Source organism: Prinia subflava, chromosome 15 (assembly GCF_021018805.1).
Source record: "Prinia subflava isolate CZ2003 ecotype Zambia chromosome 15, Cam_Psub_1.2, whole genome shotgun sequence".
Lineage (NCBI taxonomy): Eukaryota > Metazoa > Chordata > Aves > Passeriformes > Cisticolidae > Prinia > Prinia subflava.
Window position 1 is genome coordinate 12,881,483 of NC_086261.1, and position 26,964 is coordinate 12,908,446.

Below are 26,964 nucleotides of genomic sequence, written 5' to 3' on the forward strand. Positions count from 1 at the left end.
CCCAGATTTACAGCCAAAAGAAAATGATTAATGCTGTACTGAGAAGTTGATGCTCCCACCCTCTTTAACTTCCAAGATACGAAATGCTGCTTACAGAAGTAGAAGACAATAACTAGAAACTGTATTTCCTTGTATGAATTACTGAAATTTATGTAATAGGTGCATGTGTTTGTATGGTTACTCCTGCGAATGAAGATCCTTACTGGGCAGAACTGTGTGACTTATGCCATCAAAGTTACCTATGCAGAGAAAAGCCAGACTTCAGTTTTGGTACAAATTCCTTCATTTATCACTGAGGCAAACATCGTTGTGCTGATGAAGTATTAGAGAATTGCTGCTGATGTACATGGATTGAACACTATCCTGCATCACGTAAAAACCTTATGTGTACCTAAGCAGGTTTACACATTTAACTATTAAGGTATGAAAAAGTCAAACTTAACAAGCTCATGCCTCACACCTCTTGTTTGTTTGTATGCAGCAGCCGTCCTTCACTGACTTTAACTATGAAAATAAAAAGACCAAACAAACAAGCAAAAGAAGCAGAACACACACCCACTTCATTCCCTCCTGAAATTAAGCCCTGAAACTTGCTGCAACACAAATCCAGTGACCTGTTCCCTTACACACTGCACTTTCTACTTACACACCTCATGTCATTATGAACTCATTTTCTGAATGAGCTTTCTTAAGAGGCAAGAGAAATTCCAACAACCTATATGTTGATTACTGTTTCATCACAGCTGACTCTAGCCCATGACCAGACTACAACTGTGAAATAAAAAACCTGTAAGAATGAAAGATAAACCCAGAACTGAAACAGCAGCACAGTTTTCAACCAGCCAGAATGCACTAAATACTGAGAAACTCTGCAGCACGTGATGGTGATGCTTAAGTGTTTTACCAGAGATAATGGCCACTCAGAGAGATGAACTGCTCAGGTGGAAAGAACAAAAGTGCATAATGCCATTTGTACAAGGCATCTGTTAATGCTATTGAGAATTTCACAATAGCCCTAACCCTTCAAGTGAAAACAAGAATCTTTCCATTTTTTTTTCAAACTCTCCGGTGAAGCGATTCCATTTGAGAAAAATAAACTTGTGGGTTAAAGAGAAGCTATGGCTTTTCCCAAAGAAAATAGATTTCAGGGAAGCACATGACAACTCTTGTCTTCTTGATCTAGTTTTTGTGATGCACTCTCTCCAAGACAGTGCTGAAAAATCCAACACATATACAAGTATTACATACGTGTATTATATTTTACACCAAAGCCATTTTGCACATATTTTCTTGGAGTTTCTGCAGTTTCTCACTTCTTGTAGGAATGAGCCTTAAAAGATTATGGAAGGGGTTCTGCTATACCTTTTGGCTATACAGACAAACATTTCCAATGATTTGCCGCTCAAATGGCACACTTTGATCTGGGATCTGGAATAAATTTTTTATGAGTATGTAGTGACAGATCCAGACACTTGGCAAGACTGCAGACACACAGCTCTCCTCATTTCTGAACAAGCATGTGGAGTACTCAGAGCTGGGGCTGTCATCAAGTGATACTATGGATGAATCTTCCCTGAGTGTCCCAAGAGAGGCTAGTAAAAATTAAGCATTTTGGAGTCCAAGTTCTGCTTCTTACATATAGTTCAGAGGTGAATGTCACACAAATACAACAATATGGGTAAAGATTTTCATAACTGTAAGTGAAAAGGGATTACTCCGAAAGGGCATCCTCTATGTGCTACCACAAGCAGAGTGATTTCTTACACTCAGCCTTAAAACTTTAATCAAGTGTTGTTTGACCTAGAATGATCATTTTTAAAATATGAGACATAAAAATGAGAGATATCAAGAGAAAAAGAACCTGACCTGTAAGGAAAGATTAAAAGAGCTGGGATCTGATTAGCTCCGGGAAAGGAATCTCAAGAGAGAAGTGATAGTCTTACTGATTAATGAGAGTCATTGCTCCCTGTTTTCCTTAATACTTCTTTGTATATTTGTAAGACCAGAAAAAGCAAGAAGAGGGTTTAGCTCCAGCACAGGAAGTTCAGGTGAGGTTGCTGAATGGAAATGTATTGGCACGAAGCAGGCAAACAAGGGAGGCAACTGCATCTGCAGAGACTTTATCTCACTCATTGTCTGCACAGGCATCTCCCTCGCTAATGGCCATTATTGAAGGCAAACAACTGAGCTGAGATGGAGCTGAGTTCCATCTGGAAGAGGAAGTGATATCATCCAGAACACATTTGGCCTTTCAGGCACAAAGGAAAAGTGTCACTGCATTCTGACTGTTATAAAAGACTGTAATTCAAACAACATACTGGTAATGGCATTCTGATAAATTACCAGAGATTTAACTCTTCTGATAAATTGAGAAGTGTGGCTTTTTCTTTTAAGTCAGCTGTTATTTTTAATTTCTGCCAGAATGGTTGAAAAAACAAGCTTAACTAAAATACACTTTTTCTATAACCTTGCATTTTAAAGAGATATTCTGAGATTGCATGTTTTTGTGCTACTTCGGCTAAAATTTTAGTTTAATATGCTTAGTTTTAATTAATAACCAAACCATGCTGGAAGCCTGATACTTATATTTAATCGGAACAAAATGAGTTCCTTTTTCCCCAAAAAAATCAGATGCAGCACTTAATAAATGAATAATTAGATAAATGATATAGGCTGCTGACATCACTGCCCACATGTTAAGAACTCAATGAAAATTCTGGAGAATCCTCTATCAGGTGCTTAGCTTATTACATGAGAATTTTCAAACTGTACTTATCTCTCTCTGTATTAATAATCCCTGGCAGTAAATGCTATCACACATTGCTATGCTAATGAGTTGGGGTAGCCTAACAAAAAACAACTGAAAGCAATAAAGCAACTGAACAATGGTTCTCTCCTTCTCCCAAAAATCTGAAACGAGGGAGGAGATTGTAGTGTTTATATGCCTTTTCTCAGATATAACTTAAGGCTCTCAGGATGGTTGTTCCTCTCACTTGCATGCTGAGAAACACCTGTAGGAGGGAAAAGGGGGAGAAAATAATGACCCGTCCTGTTCCAACCCCAGCGTAGCTGCAGGAGAGGACAGCAGAATACTGCACGTTATCCTTATCTAAAGCACAAGGAGGTCTTGGTTACAGAGTGAATCTCAAGACCAGGACCCACAGATTTTAATGTGCTTGGACTAACCCAGGCCCAACCACACCTTCAGTGCCTTTCCAACTCCAGCTGCCTTCCTTTACCCTTCAAACAAGCTTTTCCAGACAATTTCACTTCCAAAGGTAGCATACATTTTAAAGGATTAATGAACCATTTCACCACACTTTTAAAATCCATACACGTGTGTGTGTGTATAGCATAACTGCAATAGTTAGAAAAAACCTAAGTCTTTAAGCTATCTCACTTCACCTCACTGGTGTCTTGGGAAAAGCTTTGCTAGAATGGCTTGTACCCTCTAATCCCAAATTCAGCTAAATCCCTCTAATGTGCAACAAGGAGATTGCTGCTATTAATCCCTGGATTTTAATGAGGTACTAACACTAAACTGTTAGACATGACTTTAAAATCAGTATGCGCTCGAATTGCCTGGAAATGTGGTCATCCTGCTAAAGGGCATCCATTTTACCTTTCTGTTTTGTTTCCCAGCTTCCCATTTTAGCTACAATACCCAACTTTTTGTTCTTTCAAGCTGCTTACTATGAACTCACTCTTAAAAAGAAGGCAGGATAGACAGACCTAAGACAACACGACAGAAACACATTGGTTTGTCATTACTATGACATGTAATTTCTCAATATGAAAAAGAAAATAACTTTCCTGGGAAATCTAGAGATTGCACATAAAAAGTGTGGGGGGAAGGGGAAATGAGACCCAATTCAGATATTATGCAACAGAAGAGAAATATTTGAAGGAAGAAAGAAAAACAAGAGAGAGACCAAATCAAAAAGCAGCTTTGAATTACTGATATCAAATCTGAGGAATAAAATCCTTCCCTTTAGTACGAACACGGTAGCAGCAGTTTTAAGGATGATAGTTCAGAACTGCATTGAAAAAGGAGTCCAAGCTCAAACTATTGCCTTACAATTAAATAATAAGGAGGGTAAATGAGACTGAAACTGCCACATTGATTTGACACTATCAATAATTGATATGGGAAACCTAGTAATCTCTCTGTCCCACAATTGTTTTAAACATTTGCCATTTAGAATCTACTAGCAGGCATTTTAACATGTTAGAGAAGGTGGATCAGAATTACAGTTGGTACAGAACACTGATATTCTGCAGCAATAGTTCTGATGCTTTGACAAACCCTGCAGAGTGGGAAATTACAGAACTGCATGGTTATGAGCTGCTAGCTCAGCACTACAACTTGGGTTCCTGAAAACACAAACAAAAACAATTATAATAATAAAAAGAAAGAAAAGGGCCCAAATATTGCAAAAGGCCAACAAGATTAGAAACCTCATTTCTACAGCGTGAAAGACACAAGCACAGAATATGAGCCAGGTTTGGCCATGAAAATTGACATTCTGAAAACTGACATTCCCTTTAGACAAAACCATCCTTCACACCATGTGTTCCTCACGTTTCAGCTCACAGAACTGTACTGTTGTATCTAAGGTGCAAATTTTTCTGAGGCATTAGCCTGCAAAACCTTTTCAAAATCACATTCTGAGTTTTGGAGGGACCAGAAAATGCTCTGCACATAGGGGTAATTACAGAAAGCTTTCACTGATAAATACCAAGAAGATCCCAGATGAGGTGATGAGTGAGGATTTGGGCCATCTGCCCTTTCTGCTATTCTCAATTCATTACTTCTGCTCTGGACAAATCTTCTCCAAGGCCCTGACTGCTCAGCTAAAAGCTGAGCTCCTTTGCACAGCTTACTACTGTTTGCATCCAACATAGTGCCAGACAATTGGGGAAACTGCTCTGCTAAAACTTATGGTCACTGTATTGCAAAAAAAAAAAAATTACTCCAAGCCTACCACATAATTCCACACTAAACTAAACAATGAGAAATGCACTAGAGAAAGTAGTGGAAAAGGTAAGAAACACAGGCATGTTCTCGTTTTTCTTTCTTCTCTCATATTCTTACCAATTTGCACATTTATCTAAGAAGTGCAATGTTTAGAGCCAATGAATTCCAAACTAAGATGCAAATCACCAGGAATTACTCTCCAATCTCTGATAAGAAGTGAGAAATCATTAGCTTCATATACAAAAGCCATACTTGTAAAATACAAAACTGTTTCTCCGTGCATTAAAATCTTTGTACAGCAATGTCCAGTGTCTCTGATTTAAAAAACCAAAAATTTAAAAATTGCCCATTCACAAACTACCCACTACTTTTCTGGTACTGAAGAATGCTGTAATCTAAAGGCAATGAAATGGAGAAGCAACGAGGTCAACAGCCTGAGCACCCACGAACAAAAGTTCCCTTGGAGATGTCAGCTGCAATCTCATTTGTTTCCTCTAACACTTTCAGGTCCCCCTGCTCCTTTCTTTAAGGCTCCTAATTCAGTGGCTGACAAATGATCATTTTAAAAATCCCTGTATAGGAATAACCAAGTCTGAATTTGTCCACTGAAGATCACTCAGCTCTCCATCATTTGGGCTGGGACTAGATTCCATAAAAGTGCCTATGGCCACACACAGGCAGGTTTCACCACCAGCTTCTCAAAGTTAAGACCAGCCTGAAGTTTCACATATATTATTTTCTCTTCCTGAAATCTTGGAAGCCAGCTAGGCTATCCTGGACCTGGACCAGATTTTTAGGGAAATGCACTCATTTATCCTTTCTTTGCTACATTATATCCTTATTCCTTCATTCTTACAGTATCCTCAGAATGTAGGAAAGTTTCTTCTCCACTGTCCTGGTTTCAGCTTAAAACCACGATATCCACATACAAAATGGAAGTTTTATGAACAAGTTTCTGATCTATTCCAGTGCAGAAAAGCAGGAGGAGAGGACTCAAGTGGATGCAGCTTGAAGACAGTTCACAGGAAAGGAGGAAAACCTTGAAAAGTTAAGAAAACACCTCAACACCATCACAATATATCAGGAATCTCTCTGATACTGATCATTTTTTCAAGGATAAAAACAATCATTTCTTCTCAGGATATATTATACTTTAGGAAAGATGCTCTTTTCTTTTGCTAAACAGGCAGCACTAAATTTTGAAAAGTGCTAACCTTAGAAACAGAAGGAGTTCATAATTAGCATGTCCACTCTGTATGTTATGGAAAAAAATTCTCAAAACAGTTGAAGAAAACTGCCTCCTCAGAAGTGGATAATCACTCATCAAAAAGTTCTCTTCAATGCAGAAACACACGTAGGAACAGAAAGGCACAATTTGACAAGGTGACCATCAGAATATACTGTTCCCTTCTCACTTCTTTAAACCACTGGAACAGACACAGAGCTTGTTATCCATGACATATTAACATAATTGTGACAATAAATGGGATCCTGGGCAGCAGCAATGTACCAGAGAAAATAACAGGAGGATCCTCACTGACACCACCAGCCCGTGAATGCCTTATTTTACAGTTTGTTCTCCTGCCCATCAGCTGCTCTTAGAGCCACACTGAGATGGGAATCCAATATTGCAATGCAAGGGCATGCAACAGAATTCTCAGTGTGTGAGGGAAGAAAGTGCAGGGTAATACACCCAGGTCTTTCTATTTTACTTTGGTAGAAGCAGCTACCAATATTGCAAAAATGCCCCTCTTGCAGCTACATGCAAGCTACTCACGTGAGTGCACAAATTGCCTTACTACACCCCAGTCATTTAATGGGAGGCAAAAAATACACCACTACCACCCTTCCCAATAAAAGTAGACAAACATATCACCTCAGGAGTTATCACTAGCACTGTTTTAAAGGAATTAAAAGCTTGAGGCTTTGATATGTGTGGCTCTATATATCCAACAGTTTATTGATGGTGTGACTGACATTCCTTACAGAACCATGTAAACAAGCATGAGAGATTTGATCTTTTCACTTCTGAAGGCATCCCAGCTGGGGTTTTCCCTTCTCAGTCTATCTATCATCCAGGCAACAGTGTGTGGCCACAGAAGGCACAATAAATGCTAATGCACTTATCAAGGAATTCCCCTCTGCTCTTCTGCAGACAAGAAGCATAGGAAATAGGAGAGAAAAGGCACACAGTAAGCCACATTAACCAGCTTCAAAGCTGTTCTACTTGTGTGGCTGCATGCATTCAGGAGAAAGAACGCACCACTTTCTCCCTTGCAAGGACTGATTTCCTTCAGCAGTTTGCCCAGTGATTGCCTTCTAGTATCTATGCTTAATCCCACAGATGCCTTTCTTTGGAGTTGCTGCCATTCTGTGAAGAATTAGTTCTGCTTAATAGCCCAACTGTTGCATGGGGAACATCCAGCACAGTTTTGCACTTTACAACATGAAGACAAGGATCAGAACACAAGCAGGATTTTGCAACAAAAGACATGTCCCTTCACAACTAATCTAATCGGGCATCCAAAAAGAAAAACAAAAAAAAACCCCACAAAACCAAACAAAAACAATAAAACCAAAATAAAAACCACATCAATCATAGTAGAATATGAAAGATTTAAAGATTGACTGCTATGATTCTAAAGTTCCTCAAAGAACAAGAAAAATTTAATAATCGCTTAGTGCAACACAGAAAAGTCAATTTCAGCACTTTGCAACAGAAGTCTGCAGCACTGGAAGCATAAATCTGCCCCATTGTGACCAATGAACTTCACTGCAGATGCCAGCACAAGGGTAAGACCTCTATTTATCGGTCCTGTATCTCTAAAAATAAATAAATGCTATTCCTGGCTAAAATAAAACTAGACCCTAAGCAGAATGCAAACCCCACTCTTCACCTCACCCTGCCTAGCTCATCAATCAGAGGAAGCACCAGAGAGCACATCCCAGGCCAGGAGAGGGGCCCCACACATTCCTGTGCTGCACCACCCACCCTGTGCCTCCGCTCACATCTGGGGGAAGGCAGGGGAAGGGGTTTCATTTCATACAGTGGCAAACTGACACCATCCCCATATGAATGAGTGTAAGTTGATATGGTGGTGCTGTTAAATCTCCAGACTGTCAGAAATGCTATTCCTGAGAGATAGGAGCACTCTCCGTTTTTTGCTTACAGTGTTTCAGAATCGGCATCCCAGGATGAAAGACCATTTCAATGCAAAGCGCTGAGCAGGGGTGCTGGGAATTCAAGCTCTTCAGCCCCCTCTCCAAATGTCAACATTTCCTCATTCCCACGGGGAAAGGAAAGAAGAAATGCCTCCACTCTCAAGGGCCAAATGCCTGCAGCTCATTTCCCTGTCACCAAATGCCCCACTACTGCATTACACAGCCCAGAGAACTCACCCAAGAACAGTCTTTCAGCAGAGGGTAGTAACTAACAGTTAAAATCTGAATGTCCTGAACTTTGAGAGCAGCGGGGAGAAAAGCAGAAACAAATTTCACACAAAAAACCAAACAACAAAAGACACTGTCAGTACTACCTATTTATTGAAGCTACTTAAATCCTCTCATTAGATGTCTACCTGAAAAATTCTGGAGGTACAGGAGGGGGAAGTGTTTACAACTCTTCAACTCTTGCAATTTTCACATGAAACAAATCAGAAGTGCAACTTCTACATAAACATTATTTTGCCTTCAATGTCTCTAGAGGAAGTCACCTTGTTATGGCTATTGACTGCTTGGGTGGGACTCTTGGATTTCCAGTTTGCCCAGTCATAGCACAACCAAACATCCATGTTCTACTAAGTAGGTAATTCATCTAGTTATTAGATTACTTGTATTTTCCAATACACAATGAGAACTCATTTTTCCTTTCCATGATTTTTAAAAGCTCATTGTTTGTCTCCAACTCAAGGCCATGAATTAAAGCCACCAGGGAAGCACTGAGGGAAATGTTATTAGGAGCCCACAGAAGCTGGTATTCCCATCTCAAACATCCTACTCCAGCCTGAAACAGGCAAGTCCCAAGCAAGGAGACGATCCCTGGGAAATGCAGCTGCTGGCAGGAGAGGGACACCAGCAGGCCTCCATGAAAGAAGGCTGCCTATTCAACAGGTGCTTTACTTATCTGAGATTTCTGACGTGTGTGCAGAGGTGTATAACAGAAGTGTTAGCAAGGTTAGATTATCTCAGACTTCCCTTGTGCTCTTAAGGTAGTTAAGCCATTCATTTATCTTGACAAATACAAAATTCTCCCTTTTCCCTTAAAAAAGAGGGAGAGAAAAGGATACAACAGATCAAGCTTCACTGTATTTTCTTCTAAATTATGCACTTGTACTTCCATCAGCAGAGGTAAAATACCTTGGCCTGGAGCCAATCAGAAATCCCTCATAATACATTCAATAAGCCAAATCAAAACAATACATAGCTTAGAAGAGTGGGGTAAAGAAACTTGAAGGTCGTATTTCATCTGCTGCAGCTCATGGTGTTCATTCAGATGGAGGCAGAAGGTTAACTGGCAGGATCTGCTCTCTAATGCCTGTTATTTCCAGTGGAAGGAGCTAAGGACGCCGGGCTCTGCTCAGTACTTCGTGAAGAGCACCAGCAAGGAAATCCTGATGCTAAGGAAACACAACCCAGCTGGAGGGCAGATGGAAAGAGGGGCTTGGCAACACACTGAAGCTGAAACACACCTCCCCAGTGCAACTCAAAGTTGGTTTTCTGGACATATTAGCTGTAAAACTGAAAAAATTATTCAAGTTTCATAATGCATGGAAACACCGTCCTAGTTTTACAAAAAGGGGCATTCTAAACCAGCAGAAGGAAACAGCTCTGAGCATTTAGAAAATGCTGAATTTGTACAACAAACTATTGTTTCAGGTGAACACAGGTACTAGATAGAAAATACAAGGTTTTGCCCTCAGCTTTACCATCACATGTGTTGTCTGGAGGGAAGTAATTTATTAGTTTGATCCTGTCTAATTTATTTTCTCCTCACTTTTCTCTTAATCCAAAACTAATCTTTTACTTACTTGCTGCTTGCCTGGATTGCTCAAAACCATATAGGAGAGGTAGTAGGAACATCAGCACTCATATAAAACACACATTAAATCTAAGAGTGAGAGTAATACTAATTAATATTCTTTACTCTGTCATATCAACCAATCACAAAAGTCTATGGATTTTTTGGTAGAAACACAGTGGGGTGGACAAATCACAGAAAGGACTGGGGAAACAACAGAAAACAAACAAAACAAAACAACTCTATTGCACTGATGGAATTGAAATTATCTGTCCCTCTACATGAGCACCACACTGCACTGATAAACTAAATCTCTCTTTGATTGAAAGCCGAATTAAAACAGAGCAATGCAGGAACTCTTCTGACCCAAAAGTAATCCACTCAATCATATAATGCATCCCCTTCCTTTTAGTAAAATGAATAGCCCTCCACAGAACCTTTTTCTTCCTTGACAAGTCCTTGACAGAAGAATGTGAATCTGGACAGTTAAATGAATCAATCACCAGCTGCTAGTCTAGGGCCAAGATGGTGAGCCGAGGGGCCTGCCAGAGTTCACTGACCACTGGTCAAAGCAGGACAAAGGCTTTGCCTCTATGAATAGTCTGCTCCTGGGATCCAAAGGTCACTTAGCTGCCTTGGAAACAGTCCCCTTTGGTTATTTAAAGTTCTCAGGCTATTCTGCCACAGATATTATTGTTTCAGGTGGTCACCATCTTTCCCCATCACAAGTTTGTGAAAGGCCAGGCAACCATTATTTAGATAAACAGAAGACAATGGTGAACACGGCAGCAACTAAATAGTGAGGAAAGGAACAATTAAAATAAATAAAAATAATGCTTTACACTTCCCTATAATTCCAGCTTCTGAACAGGCCTGTGAAAAACATCCTCAGAGAAAGAAGGTCCCAGCACTCAAAGGTACAGATCCCCAAGACCTAGATGTACACGTCGCATCAAAGGCCCGAGGTCTTGAATGCTTGGTTGCCTTTGAGATTCTTTACATAAATGTATCAGGAAAAGCAACAAAAACAAAACAAAACAAAACAAAACAAACAAAAAAAAAACCCAAAAAAAAAACCCAAAAAAAAAAAAAAAAAACAACCCAAAAAAACCCCACCAAACAAGCAAACAAGCAAGTACTGGAGCTTTTCTCTAGTTGTGATTGCCAGGCTGATTTCCAAAAATCTGCCCTGTGGTTCAACATAAGACCTGTAGCCTAAAAAGCAGTTGGTAGTCTAGGCTATGTGGGGGAGTAAATATTTGAGAGAAGAGAGAGCAGATGAAAGAGGAGGTGAAGCCCATAGGTGCCAACTCCTCCACAGCACTGGAGCCCACAGTCCTGCCTGGCACCTCAAAAAAGCTCTTCTCCTCTGCACCAGCAATACACCTGATTTCATCTCAGTCAGATGACAGAAAGAGTCAATTTTGTACTGACAAACACCAGAGAGTGCATAGATGAGCATATGTATATATATATTTTAAAAAATATCTGAGGACTACTATTATCAAGTTAAAGTTATTGCTAAATACATGCACTGATAACAGGCCATGTTATGGTTGAATCAGAAAGTTCTGACAAACTTACTTGTTTAAGAAGTTGCCACAAGACCCTCTGTTACCAATCTTTTTTTCATTACATCCTGCCCATATAAAACTCTAATGCTTTCAAGCATATTTATTTCATTTTCTAAAATGACATACATCATTAGATAAATGAAGCTAATCCCTAAACTTTCCCACTCATACATTCAACATATCTCTTACATGTGTGTATACACACATGATGAAAATTTTCCCAATGCTCAGAAGTTGAGAAACTGAAGAAATAACGCTGTTTATGTAACTGATTTGCTCTGTTTATATACATGCTTTAAGAAACAATACAAATTGCACTTCCCCCACTATTCACAGCACCAAATGAATGGTGCTCACATAATGAGCATCTATTCAATATTTTGTTTTCTCCTCTCTGTTCAGTGTGTGGCCTCATTCCTTGTATTACACTGTGTTAAGCACTGGCCTGAACAGAGTTACCAACTTCTTTCTGTCTTCCCTGCAGGGCTTTGCACTACAGTTCTTCACAAATATTACTGCATCCACTTCCACAATACCTTGAGATTACATTCTATTATTATTTTAATTTTGCTGTTGGGTGTGAGCAAATGTTTGAATGGGGGACTGAAATATTCACTAAATTTAGACATCCAAGACACAACACCGATCTTCCGCGTACTGCAAACATGGACAGCTCCCCCAGCTTGTTGCAGCTCCCACTGACCAGACCTCAGAACCTAGTATCAAATATTGAGGCCATAAGAAATATGCAATCAAAGACTTCCCATGAAAAGTCTGGACAAGTGGACTCATGTCACATATTGCAGAAGCTTCTGGCTGAAGCAGAAATGCATTTTTAATACTCTGTAGATCCCCATACTAGGATATTATTCTTTGTCTCTCTGAAGTTCCCAAGGGAGGTCCAGGCCTCCTGGGTCCATATTCAATGTCCTGAAAGATCAGCTGCTCTGATGGGCGCACTCCCTTGAGCCAGTCTTTGCCAGATCCCCAGTTCTCTTCCACTCTGAACTTGTACCCATGGCAGTCTGCAAACGAGCCAAGCCCAGGTCCCCTCACTGCACAGGATTGCCCTCAGCACTCGCCTCTCCCCACCAATACCCTTCTCAACCTCGAGACACATGAGAGCGCTCACACCTCCGCCTCACCCCCTTCCCCTCCCAAACTTCCTCTCCAGGTAATTAGAGCGTTGTTTCCAGCTTTCCATGCCAGCTGGTTTCTCCAGGCAGTGTTAGATCACACTTCGGCTCCTCATTAATGCAGAGCAGGAGAAAAAAGCAAGCCTACATCTGTCCAGGACTGCTTAGAGGGAAAGCCCAGCTCGGTGTTCAGGAGCAACAGGCTCGGCACAAACATCACCTCCTGTCTTGAGCCAGTCCAGCTGAGGAAAGATGTGTGAACATATGCCAAAAAACAAAGTTTGAGGTTTTTCCTCAGAACTTACAGAACAATCAATTCTAGTCATAGCAGCAACAAAAGCTACTTCCAGACACAAAGACCTCAATAAGTTCCGTGTCTCTGTTCCCTAAGTAGACATTTCCATGCTGCCTTAGTGAAAAATAAAAAAAACTGAGAAAACAGTTTTGTCTTCAATTTGCTCTAGGGAACAGGATAAACAGTCCTGATGAAATACACTGTACTAGAAAAATTAAAAAGCAGAGATGAATACTGACATGACAAATTTCTATCAAAAATGATAACATGTCAAAAAATTAACAATTACAGTTCTACAATATACATACTTGGTAAATTTAAGATCAGAGTGCCACTAGCCCCCATAAAATGTATACACACATAAAAATTATAGAGCAGAAGAAAAGTCTACCACTGTTTTTTTGTTTGTTTTCAAGAATCATGATTAAACGCATCAATAGGTTTCATCTCTACTATGCAAAACTAAAGTCTGGCAGATGATTCTTTCTTGGGGCAGGCAGTGGGGTGACTTTTTATGCCTTCTTAGAAAATCATGGGGTGTTTTTCCCATTGGTAGAACTCTAGGCTCTGCTGTTCCTTCAGAAACATCCTTGCTAAGAGGACTACAGCCAGACCATGCTAACCAGACCATGTCACCTTACCTAGCACAAATATTTCCATTATTTTAAATCAACACATTACTGAGGTTACCTTACACTGCTATTTCTTGAGATGGTCAGAGCTCATCTACCAGCCAGTAGCTGCCAAAAAGAGAAGACAAGATCTTCCTGGACAGACTCAAAGCCCCACTACTCCTGCCTACTTACCTCCAGCAAGCTTGTGAACTGATTAAGCTTCTTTATGTTTCACTGCAGTTTCTTTTTTTAATAACTTCATGTTTACATCATGAGTAGACTTTCATATCTAGTATACACCAAAAACCCCACAGGCTACTTACTACTAATGAAGCCCATTAAAGAAAATGTCAACATTATAAACATTCATCAAAACACAAAGCACAGATTTTGAACATGGTTCATTTTCTCAGTGGGATCTACTTCCAGGATCTCCTCTGGTGCACAATTATACACAACTCTAAAAGGAAACAAATACTGTTTCTATACTATAGCTGATAAAATTCTTCATGAAAAATATTTAATCTGTTCTAAAAAGTGACCATTTTCAATAAAATCCCTAACCATAAAGACACCTAATATATTATCATGTGCTCCATAATGATACCTATTAGATACGTTGCCTTTTATGTATAGTTTCCTGCAGCCATTTTATGATAGATAATATAGGGGTTCCTTTAGTATGTACAGGTTTTTTTATTATGATTGTGTATTTATCTTAAATAAATCCATGCAAAACCAGTAATTATATTGAGGGGGGAAGGGAGGATAAAGCCCTGTTTAGATTTCAGGGATTCACCATCTGAAAGCTTTTATTCTTCCATAGTGAAGGAAAGTTATGACCTTTGACATGTGGCCATGGTGCCAAAGAAACTGCTCATAAATGTGTGTCAGTAAAGAAGCAGAAATCAATAAATTCATTTAATCCAGTGAACTATTATGTAGTGAGACACAATATATTTTTCAGGAGCCAACTGCTCTACTTTCAAAAGACAAAAATTTTATGTAATGGATTTTTTTGCCATTCAATTTTTTGATGGCATCTTATACCCTTTAATAAATATTTTGGCCAGTTATGGCACAATTTGTTAGTCCATTCATTTCGGTTTGAAAGATCCCTGATACAGCTGGATTCAGGTAGCACAACAGAACACTGGAAGGCAGGCAGATATCCTATTAACAACCTCTACCACTATCAGAGAGAGTTATCCCACAGGAATCAAACACTAGCAGGTGTTAAAAGTGTGTATTTTTTTCCACGCTGGGTGCTCAAGAGCAGAAAAAAAATGAAATATTGTTCATCATTCCAAACAAAGTAATTTGAAAAGACCACACAAAGAACTATTTATAAAGGCTTTCAGCAATGCATTTGGTCACCTACCAAACACTGTAAGAACCAGCAGTAAGCAAAACTGGATGAAGATTACAACCACTAAAAACAAGTACGAACTGCCATGTGCTGGGAATGTCACAAAACTCCCATCAATGCTCCCAGGAATTCCACAGATAATTTCTTGTTCGCTGTGGGATAAAACTGAGCTGCCTTCCTGGCACAGACTGGCTGAACTAATAAAAGCAGGATCCACTTTCAGCCTCTATTGAAGATCAGTGATAAATCTGCTTGCAAACCGTGGGCTACAGGGCTGTTTGCATAAATAAGCATTAAGAGCAAGAGGGGAGAAAAGAGCTGGTCATATGCTCACTTAGGCTGAGAGGAGGTGGGGGAAGGAAGTTTCACCCTTGTAATTTGGGACATGCTAGGTACAAAGTTTCTCCTCAGGCAAAATGACAGAGTCGTGCCAGAACTCCCAGAGAATATTTCCAGTTAACATCAATTTACCGGATGTCACAGACAAGTTTAATGAACAAAATGATAAATGTCTGTCAATGGCTTCATAAAGTCAACGAATTCTCGTTACAAAGAACATACATAATGCACAGCTCTGCCTGAGGCACATGTTACAGTTATTAGAGGTTTACTAGAGATCTTGATGTGGACGGTGAAATGGTAATTTAATAATTTACCCTAGTTAATTTGCTGATAAGTCATCTAAGCAATTTATTAATATGTTCAAGATTGTACAAGCAGGAGTAAGCATTTAAAATTCTTCTGCATGTTCAAAGACTTTAATTTTAAGGTTTCTTTGAAAAGATAACGGGTTATTTGAAAACTTCCAGTTGTAACAAGTTGTAAAGCAAAAAACAATAGTGTAATACTGACCTGGGTTTATTGTACATTATTGCAATGGCTATTAAAACAGCTTTTTCTTAATCATAATTATTGCATAATTTTAAGTGACAGCCAGGGCACCTGAGACAAGGTATTATACTTCTGTAGAATCATTTTAACTTCATCTAAATTTGGGTTCAAAACTGACCTCAAAGTATCTTATGACACTTCTCTCCTCTACCACAGCTGTGAAAATAAGCTCCTCTGGAAAACAGCACCTCCTTCCAGGCATCAGATAGGAATAAGGAAGGAGGGTCACCAGAAGCAGTTTTGCAGATCCAAAGCAATGCTGTACCACTTGTGTGAATTTATGAGAGAAAAGGAAAAAACAAAAACTAAATGCAGAAAAATCAGCCTGCATCCAGTGTGAGAAAAAAGAAGAGTGGGAACATGGGAGAGGACACAAATGATCAGAAAATTTTTAATGTTAGAACAGATCAGCAAATAAATCAAAAACTTTGCTATTTGATATGTTTTCCTCTCCATTTTAAGGTGTACAGAAAGTGTCTCAATACAGCTTAAAAGATCTGACAAACCCACTTTGTAAAATATGGTGATATGGACATGGTGATAGATAACTTTTATGATTTTAGAGGGAGAAGACAGAGCATTGCTACTTCACACTAGAAATTCATGCTGCAAAGGCTGAGATGTAAGCTGGTTTTCTAAACTTATTTTAACTTGTTTGGAGTTTAATCTGAAATGGCTCAAAGTAGAGCCAAGAAAACCCCAGAAACCATGAAGGTTTTACACCAGAAATTCTGATCTACTGGAATGAGAACAAACAAGGTAATCAATCAGTGTGATCAGGATTATTATCTGAAGACACTAAAAATCAGATTTGAAAATATAAAGTTGCTTCTGTTCACGAGATCCTCTCCAGTTTCCAACATTTGTTCATCACTATGTACAAGATGCATAATGGGCTGTTAAGACTTACTTTAACTTCCCTCCCAGCTATGTATTAAAGGAACACCAGATGACAGGTTTAATGCTTGTAATAACTTACCTCTTATTACCTCTTGTAATAAAGTACCTCTTATGCCTGGTCAATCAGTATTTCTTTTAAAACTCTCACTCATAATCATTACAAATAATTTCAAAATTTAACCTACTGCAGCTCAGAGCTAAAGAGCAAATTTCTACCACACTACTAAGCCAATGTAAATTATTGCTATTATTAAATTCTTAATCATAATTTTAGCGTGTTCCAAGGCTAGAGGACTAGGACAAGGTAAATTTTGCTGTTTTGTCATCAATACTCCACTCATAGTATCTTGCAGCTAAGACAGACTTTTCTCCTTCCTAAAACACTATGCTTGCTCCACCTAAAGCTGCAATTCCAAAAGTCTTGCACATAATGGAATTTGTTGCTCATGCCAGCATTTGCCTAAAACACGTGCTTTGCAAAGATGTACCACATCAAACACAGATACACTGAATTGCAATGGTTTGGGATAAAACCACTCCTATCACCGGTCCCCTGATATCAGTCAGCACATAGAAGTTTTCTTCCTAAGATTCTGTAGATGGGAAAATATATCAAAGACAGACAAACAAAGATGGTTTCATGCTGCAGTTGGCTTCACGCTTTTCACGATACATTTCTGCCACCATGCTAAAACAACAACCATCTTACTCTTTGCTCTCCAGGAGAATTGTACTGGGACTCTGATGGCAGGCACTGCTTTCAAACAGTTTTGCTCCAAGGCTGGAGGTGTCATTTGCTCAGCAGTACTCTACCATTGAAAAAAAAAAAAAAGGTAAAATGCAAGTCAAAAGGTAGCTGTGAGGTCTTGAGAGGAAGAGGGTAGATCGTCATTGTCTGTTTCGTGCTCATTTCTGTTTCATGTTTCCTTTCCTCAAAGCTTTGCCCACTTGCAGAACAGTGTAAAAAAAAAAGACTTTCAAATAATTTCTGAGAAAAAAAGGTGTATTCTCACCACTTTAATCAGAAGAGGAAGTCAGTTAAAACAGATAAAAAGCAAGAATCATAACTACAGAAAGTTAAACAAGTGCACTCTCTGCTGACTTTCTTCCTCTCCAGTAACCCTGCCAGAGATGGTGAAGCAGTGTCTTGGTACATTGCAACTTTTGCCTCAAATTATTAAATCCTGATAAAAGCTTTGGATATAAAGTTTGTTGTCAGCATTCCTAAGTCTTTTATAACAAGTTCATTTTCAGTCTTTCATTTCTCACCTTGCATTCTACTGCTCTGACATCCAGTAAACAAGCAGCTACTTACTGAATACTATTGCTACAAAGTCCGGGCTAGAACCAAACTTGCTGAAGCTTAGCTACCAAAAGATTTACAGTTTTCTCGTCAGCCAAAGTCAGAAAAGACCCTGACCACAGTGGGAATTTTAAAAGCTGTTTAGTGTAATACTGGCACAGAAAGATTCGGGAACCCTGAAATTTTTACCCCATTAAATACAAAGATTACACATTCTGTCATTGCTGGGTTTTGAAAATAAGAATCTAAATTAATTTCAGGAGCAGACCTGTCTGCCTCTGGGGGAAATGATACCTAGATTCTATTTCCCTGCGTTGCAGATGCTCTGATGTGTCAGAAACCTCTACCAGAACTCCAAGAGATGAGCACTTGAGAAACAAGCACTTTGAACAGGGCCTTGAGATGCTAACTGTATTATCCAGATGGCACTTGATTTATTTTGTCTTTGAGGGCATTTATGTTGTTAAAAACAAAGAAAAAACTTCTACTCACCTAAGACCAAATTTGATTTCATTGAAAAAAAATCCAACAGCACCAATAGAATTATTACTGAGAGTTATGAAACAAAGTAAAAGCAGTAGGAAAAAAAAAATCTATCTAGTAATGCTTATTTATATTTTCCTCTAATAAATTAGGAAGGCCATCTCCCTCCAAAGTTTTTACATATAGAGAAAAACAAAGGAGGAGTTTACAATAATTCCATACACTAAGTCATAAACAAACTGTCCATACTCAGGTGGTTTAACAGACATCTCTTCCCTAAGTCTGCTGTTTATGTCTTTAAAAAGTAACAATCCATACAACCAAAAACTGTTTCCACTACAGATGCAGGTTTTGGAAGGCTGCCAGGTGGATTTCTAAGTCCCAGTACAAATGATCTAGTGCCATTTTTTCTCCCACCTCTAATGCAATTGCTGAGACAATCAACTTTAAAATGTAGACACTGCTTAAAATGCTGCTGCTTAAAAGCTACCTAGAGGTTGACCCTAGTAACTAATGTTGACCATACAACCCACACTCACTCAACAAAATGTGGAGTCTTGACATTGTTGATTACTTTTTCACTTAGGTGGTGATTACCAGTTATAAAGACTGGAAGTAATCAATCCCAATTTAACAGCTGGGCCTATTGATGAAACAAAAACAACAACAACAAAAAAGCAAAACTAAATAAAGATTATGTCCACAATTTTGGAGATAAAGTGTGGAAAAAATACAAAATGCTGAGGAAAACAAATACTAAGCACAAGTTTGTCCAACAATGGGCATGACCAAATTTCTGTAGGAAAACGCTTAGTAACTTCTAAATTCTTCCTCCAAGATTCTCTTTTGTCATTGTCTTAAATTGTTCTGCACACCATCAATAGCCACAGCTGTTAAATTGTGAAGACGTGACAACAAGTCTCTAGGCAAACAACTGCTCAGAGTGAGATCCTTTTCTTTAGGATAATCAGCTGGCTGACAAAAGGGGGCCTTGCTGAATGCCCTTTCAACAATTTCTACACCAAGAAATGCAGAGAAAAAGGGAGGGGGAAGAAAGGGAGCAGTGGGGGGGGAGCACCACACTGCAGGGACAGAACAGCCTCTTTTGCTGCCATACATTGCTTTGCAAGTAGGAAAGGAATCTCCATGGGCTTGTGCACACAGCACGCACAGAACTTGCACCAGGTAAGGAATGAGAGCTTTTGGCCACAGTTCTGTACAACATCTAGCACAGCACCTTGTTTTCCTTCAACATTTCTCACGTAGGTGAAGGTTTTATTAGCTACAGAGTGCATGGCCAAAAAGAGTGAGCATTCTTTTAAAAAAGAAGCTAGTAAAAACTTTATACATTGTAAAGTTACATTGATAAAAACTGGTAAATAAACCCTAACAGCTTTGGTCTGACTAGCTAGGAAGAAAAGCAAGGGCATGGAAAGCCTCAGTCTGGCATTAGGCTTGACACAAATTTGAAACTGAGGTGTTGAGGAAACCCATAAAAAGCTCACCTCTCAAGTGACATGGTAGTGGAAACAAACATGGTTCATGTGCACTAAGCTAAGTTTTATACTTTTTTTTATCTTGGTAACAGTATAAACATAAGACCATTCCTTATTCTGTGGAAGAATTCTTACAAGTGCAGCCCAGTCACTGTTGAAAAAGGAGGGAATGCCCTAGAACCAACAACAACAACAAAAAAAGATGTAACTAATGGTTACATCTTAAAAGGATGCTGATAATTATCCTCTGTCAAAGTGCTGCAGGAATTCAAAAAGGTCAAAAGATGCTTGGGGAGTTGTAGAGGAAAATACTGCAATAAAAAGGGTTAAGAAAGATAGTATTTCCCAGTTTTCTTATTTCTTTGGGATATCTTAGTTAAAGAAAAAAATCTTACTGTTCTGCATTGTCATCAACTGACACTGCTAAGACATTGGAACCTCATCCTCCTGCCTAAAAATACTGGAATTTAAGAGCACTAAGGACCAGCCATGCACACTTTCAGCTTAGAAACAAATTTTCCTCTCAGGATATTCAAATTAGCTAATCAAAGCAACAGCAGAAGGGCAGCAGTTGTCAAAACTCAGACCACCAGGTTCCTCGAGCTGTCTGTAACCACACCAGTTCTACAGAATCAAGACTTTGCTCTCTTTCAATACAAGACTATTGCCTACAGCTGCCATTTGCCATTTCACTTCCACCTCAGTCCAAAACCACTTCTGCCCCCTAACACCACTCTTCTTTCTCACAGTTTGTACCTCTCTCCATTACTATTTAAAATAATTAAACATAACTTTGAGTTCTATAACTATTTGGAAGGCACCTGAAATGACAGATTCCATAGAAAATGAAAACTCTATCGATGGACCACAGGTATTAATCTGGTTATTTTAAGGCAACATACAAAATTATTTTTTTAAAAATCAGTAGCAGAGGGGCAAAACTTCTGCCTACACGTTTCATAAAGGCCATAGTTTGATGAGTGTAAGTTTCATTAATCTTCCCCTGTCCCCACCAAGTCTTGCCACCTCCACTTCAGTCCTCTCAGTTACACCACTGCAATCACTGAGTGGCTCCAAGACAAACCATATCAGGGAACTCATCTAGGTTAAACACAATCTTTTGTTTTAATTCTATTATTTTAACCCAGACCAGTTCCCTGTTCAGTTAGCTACACGTGCAGCTGTGCCCACACAAGGAACAGTACAATGCCCAAGTGGGAACAAACAGCTGGAACTGCTAAGGAAATGGGATTGTCACAGTACAGAAAGAGGCTCTGCTGGATCCACTCTTCAGTGCAAATATTTAAAAGCAGAGCAAAAGGTGCTATTAGGCTACAAAAACATAAATATGGCCAATTCTTGGCAGGACAGTGGGATCTGAAGTCACATCACTGCCTCAGCAGGTAAACAAAATCATTAATTTTCTATCAAGTACAGCCTGCTATGTGTAAGGGCCCAGCATTCCACAAGCTGCAGTGCACTGGGCACACACAGTTCCCCCCAGGAGCATGTTCCCAGAAACCTTCTGCTTGCATAACCTTTCACTCTTGTAAAATGTAGAAACACGCACAAGAAGAATTAGGCTTCAATTTCTTCTAATTCACCAACATTCAAATCAATTCAGCCAAGTTACAAGAGGAGAAAGGGTTATCTAGGAATGCTGTTTATACACCATCCAACCATCTCAAGACTTCCATTCCTACTTTTTGTGGAAAGGACAAACAGTGAGCATCCTATCCAATCACTGCCCAATGCCCATGTTACCAGCTTCAGAACATGATCCATCTTCTCCATTTTTCCTGAATAATATTTTATTGGAAGTCTAGCTTTATTTTTAGACAGAATCTTAGTTAACTATGGTTGTATAATCAAAATTTTAAAATGCAGAGAAACAAAAATCTCAGCTTGTTTTGGCTGATTCAAAGTTGTATCAAAAGGACTTTCTCTGAAGTCTACATTCCCTTTATATTGTTAAAAGGGATCTCTCTCAGTAGCAGTTGCAAAGTTGAATTTTGAGTAAGTCATGCCCTTAAGTAGTACCATTTTCCCCCCACATGTTGCCTCACAAAGAAGCAGAAAGGACCTCCTCCTCTGCCCCCACATTAATCAGCCAGCTTTGGAAGTCACTACAAGCATGCCCTGCAACTAATATTTAGCTTTACCTAAGCACTACCTCAGCACCAGAGTTTCCTTTTTAAAAAGTAGGGGGATCTCACCAAAAAAAAGCCCTAAATTAGTCAAATTCTTTTGTGCATGGATGAACAACAGGAAAGCAAAGCCTTGGGGCCTCTGGGGAGGAACCCTGTCCCTGCAGACCTACTCTGATGTGCTGGGGAGATAAGGCTCCATAGTGACACTTAAGGAAAGGCCTGCTCACATTTGAATTTCTGCATTCCTCAAGAACAATTCATGGCAATCACTAACTTTGCAGAGGAGCTACATGAAAGCTTTGGCCAATGAATGAGGGTCATCTGCTCTTTATCACAAGGGTAAACCTCATCCTGGCCAGTTTCTAACCTTTTAACCCTGTGAATTCTTAATTTGCACATGAATAATGGAATTCTTGCCAAGAGTGCAACCTTCAGCTTCCAGTTTCTAACTTTAGAAACCAAGACCTGATCTCCTTGTGTGTTCAGATCTTAAACTCTTGGACAGATTAAAGTTTTTGATTTCCAAATGCAACACTAAACATAACAATTCTGAAGCAAAAGATAAGCTTATTGGCAAAACCTCTGACCAGGCAAAGTAAAAGAACATCCTCACACCCTGCTGCTACCAGTAACTGAAGGGAGCATTTGCTTTTTTCCTCCAAAGAAAGAATGCCCATTTAATGCCTATTCTCCACCTGTTTAATATGTATAGTTCCTTCTGTACCCTGACCACAAAGTAATTTGCCTTTGCAGCAATTGACAACTGCTTCTAAAAAGAAAAATTGTAAGGCTACAAAATCCCCCACAAGACTTTCATTTATTTCACTTAAAATGTCTGCAAAGTTCAATCAGCTCATGAGAGACGGCAGAAACACTGTGAAAATGAGAGAAAACTAATTTTGCACGTGTTTTATGGGCTCCAAGCTATCACAATAGAAATTACTGCCCAATTTCACAGCTTTACAGTAAAGATGACATTCTGAAACAGGTCCGATTGGTGCATGACTAAAGAGAAGGGACTGCTACACAGGATAACTTCATGTTTGGCCACTAGTTAACCACTTAATCACTAAGTCAACAGCACCTACTGTGATCATTATGGATCCACTATCTCTTCCAGTTTTCTCCAACAGCCATAGAAAGCCTTTCAAGTATTCAAAGAAGAAAAAGAAACCTTTTGTCACAGTCTTACAGAGAAGGGGAGGAAGGGGAAAAAAAGGGCTGCAAAACAAGCATCTCACTTCACAGCACGCAGTCTATTGGTTCACAAGACTTTCTTGGTGAAAAATCAGCAAAATTAAACCATCTTTCTGATGAAATAACATGTATGCAAGAAACAACATTTACAGAAGTTCAGTATAGTCTGAATAAAACCAAATACTACAATTGCATTACCATGCTATTCTACTACAGCGCTCTGTACTATTCCAGAAGTTCTCTGGTATTAGGCATAGAACTCCTCCTGCAATCTGTCCAATTTAAAGTGGCCCTGAATTTTCCAGTCTTACCCATGGAATCCATCAGCCACTGCTTAGCTTTCCATTGGTTAACAACAACAACAAAAATCCTATCCTCTTTAGGAGCATTTTCTTGTCTAATTTTTAATCATGATGACACTCTGAAACTTGGTGAGGTGAATTTAAATGTTAAAAATTGTAATACTCCATTTTTCATCATTTTACCAAAAGCACCCATGAATTATGTAGTCTATCAATCCTGTATATCAGCAAGATAAAAAGTAATATGTAGGCAGGTTTTTGAAACTGAGGGTTCAGAGTTTCACATTCTTACAGGACATGAAAACTCAGCACTCACTTGGAGCCACCTGCTTCTAGGATGGTTTTGAACCACCCAGTGCTCTGGCTCCCTGAAAAAGGCTTTTCACACCTTCCTGGGAGATCTCCTGGACAGTTTTTACAATCAGGTCAGAAGCACACAGAAAAAGCTAACAAACGTTAACATTCACACATTTTTAATGTAAGCTAATGTATCAATTTCATTAACTAGTTTTAGATTGAATTTAGGAGAAGCTGCAACTTAGAACTAATGTCTAGTTTTCACAGAGGTACCAGCACTAGTTTTATTCAACTTGCTACTAAGAACAGGGTCGAAAAGGTCAAAGGAAGTCTTTTCCTATTAGATTAAGTTCATCAGTTAAGTCCTATTATAGAGGGAACATGAGAAGCCTACATAAACTGTGTACTCTCTGTGTTATACTTGCTTTGAAATGAAAGTTTTCTTTACTTTGCCAGAATTTACTTTTCTTTGAAAAGTACATTCCCGTGTACTTTTGGGGAGCAAAAGAAGATCGTGTTGTAGAAGTAGTCTAGTGGCAACGCTCTGCACTGCCTTGGAAAAACGCTCAGCATTCCATTCCTCACGTGTATATCTTGCTCAATGTTTAAAGATGACAGGAAAATGGAGGGCAACAAACACCCGGGGTCCCTGTTAAAGCCATAAAGGCACTTAGACACAACTATTTCCTCACCATTCACCCAGCAGTAGGAGTCACTCCAGAAATGCAACTCTCCCTTCCCAGTGGAACCACATAACAGGTCCTTATGGAAAGTTCTGGAGCAACCACAAGGGACAGCACCACATCTGCTTGGCTGAACACGTCAGAAAAGCAAGGCCTTACAGTTGACCAGAAAACCTTTCCCCTCTTTCCTCTCCCAGAGATAAACATCTGCATGAATCATTCCACCCAAGATGGCACAACACAACATCAAGCTACTGAACAAGGGATTTATTTTTTTCTTTTTTTAAAATCAGATCTGTAGATAACCCTTGTAAGGCTGCTAGGACAGCACTTGGGAAAAATGACCCAGGACTTCTGTAGCCAGTATGACTCTGCATCACAGAGTCATACTGTCCCAGGGGCTAGTGACACACATAAGCCATCCACACAAAGCACCACTGCCCAAGAGGTCTCACAGGTGCCTGCACCACTTCTGCCACATCAGGGACTGAAAAAGGGACGACTGTAAGTTTTTGCATAATCTTTAAACATTTTAAAAGAAATAAAGGTTCTCTAGAATTACTCTATAATTTGCATTTTAACTTTCCAGGTACACAATCAAAGCAATAGGTTGTTGTGTGCTGTTCAGGGAATTGCTGTCACAAACTAAGGAGCGGGTTAATAAACAGGAGCTGGGACTTACTTGCTAGTGTGAGGTGACTTTTTTGACTGAGAATGGCCCCATATTTGTTCAGAGCTAAGCACTGGTAAAATCCTTCATCAGAGGGTTCTCCCTTCTTTCCTTCCACCTCACTGATGTACAAGGAGCCATTGGATAAAGTGTAGATCCGTTCATTTTCAGACATTTTGCCTCCATTTTTCAGCCATGTGATAGTTATAGGAGCTTCACCACGGGCTTGGCAGTCTAAAACCACCGGATCCTTCCTTGACACAGTAACGTCCTGAGGCTCTTTCACAAAAAACAGTTCACTAAAGCACCACACTCCTATGAGAGAAGAAAAAAAAATACCAAAAAACATTTTGCCTGTAAGGACAGACATGTAAGCAGAGACGTGCAAGTTACCAAGCGCGCTGTGAACTGCGAGTCGGAGCCCACAGCACGAGGTGAAGCCATCGCTATCACACGCTGCGAGCGCTCCGAACTCGGACAACTCTGGGGAAACTTGGTACAGACTCCAAGCGGCGCAAAGCCCTCAGTAGAAAGCCAAGGAGCGGGAGAACCAGCGCCTTCCACACCGGCCCGGGCACCGCGGTGACCCCGGGGGCCGCGGGGCGCCGGGGCGGCCACACAGGTGCGACCGCTCCGCCCGGCCCGCTCGCTAATTTTACAAGGCTGCCAAAGCAGCCGGAGCGGGGCGCGTCGTAAAAGGCTGATTTTACAAGGAATCGTTAGCGGAAACCCCTCAGCAGAGCGCGGAGGGGTCGCGCACCGCCCGCGCCCCTCACGCCCCCCCCCCCCCCCGCCCCGTCGCGGCGCGAACAAAGCGCGGAGCCGCCGCCGGTTCCCGCTCCCTCCCCGGCCCGTCCCGCCGATAAACGCCGGATAAATAAAGCCACGTGCGGCGGCCGCAGCGGGGCCGGGGCCGAGCGGACAATGGGGCGCAGGCCGGCCGGACTCACCTGGCAGCGGGAGCAGCAGCAGCAGCAGCGCCCGCAGCAGCGGCCGGCGGCGGAGCGGCGCCATTCAGCGGGACGCGGCTGGCATGCCCCGCCGGCCGCTCCACAGACCGGTCAGCGGGCGAGGGGAGGAGACTGGGGACGGACGGAGCGGCCCCGGCGCGCCCGTCCCGGCCCTACTCTCGGCATCTCGTCTCCATTGGCCTTTGGGGAGAAGAGGGGCGAGGGGCAGGGCCGGCCGGAGGAGGGAGGGACGCCGCTGGACGGGGCGGGCCGCAGGGCGGGGGTCGCGGCGGACAATGCGCCGGGGCGGGGGGCGGCAGGGCCGGCCGGCCGCGCGCACGAGGGGCCGCGGGCTCCGGCGCCATCGGGATCGAGCGGGATCTCCCGAGCAGCACCGGCACCCGACGGCAGCTCCGCCGGCCCCCGAGCCGGGCAGGCGCTGCCGGCTGTGGTACTTGGCGGGCGGGCTGAGCCTGCCAGCCGCGGCTGGAGTGCCGGCCATGCCTTCCCCCGGGACGCCGGGCTCCCCGGGACATCGCACGGCTCACCGGCATGGCGAGCATCGGCAACACGTGCACTGGACCCGGCGCGACGCTACCGAAGGACTGTGCCAAAGGCAGAGCTCCCCGCCCAGAGCACCGAACCAGGGGAGATGCTGA

General features: G+C 40.9%; 1 protein-coding gene across 1 annotated transcript in view; it reads right to left on the bottom strand.

Moving 5' to 3' along the window:
- The window catches only part of PRTG (protogenin), a 78,372-nt gene extending 51,982 nt beyond the window's left edge, over window positions 1-26,390 (bottom strand). The window contains 2 exon segments of the mRNA XM_063412583.1: window positions 25,368-25,670; window positions 26,306-26,390. Of these exon segments, the coding sequence (XP_063268653.1) occupies window positions 25,368-25,670; window positions 26,306-26,390 (388 nt within the window).
- Window positions 26,391-26,964: the final 574 nt, after the last annotated feature.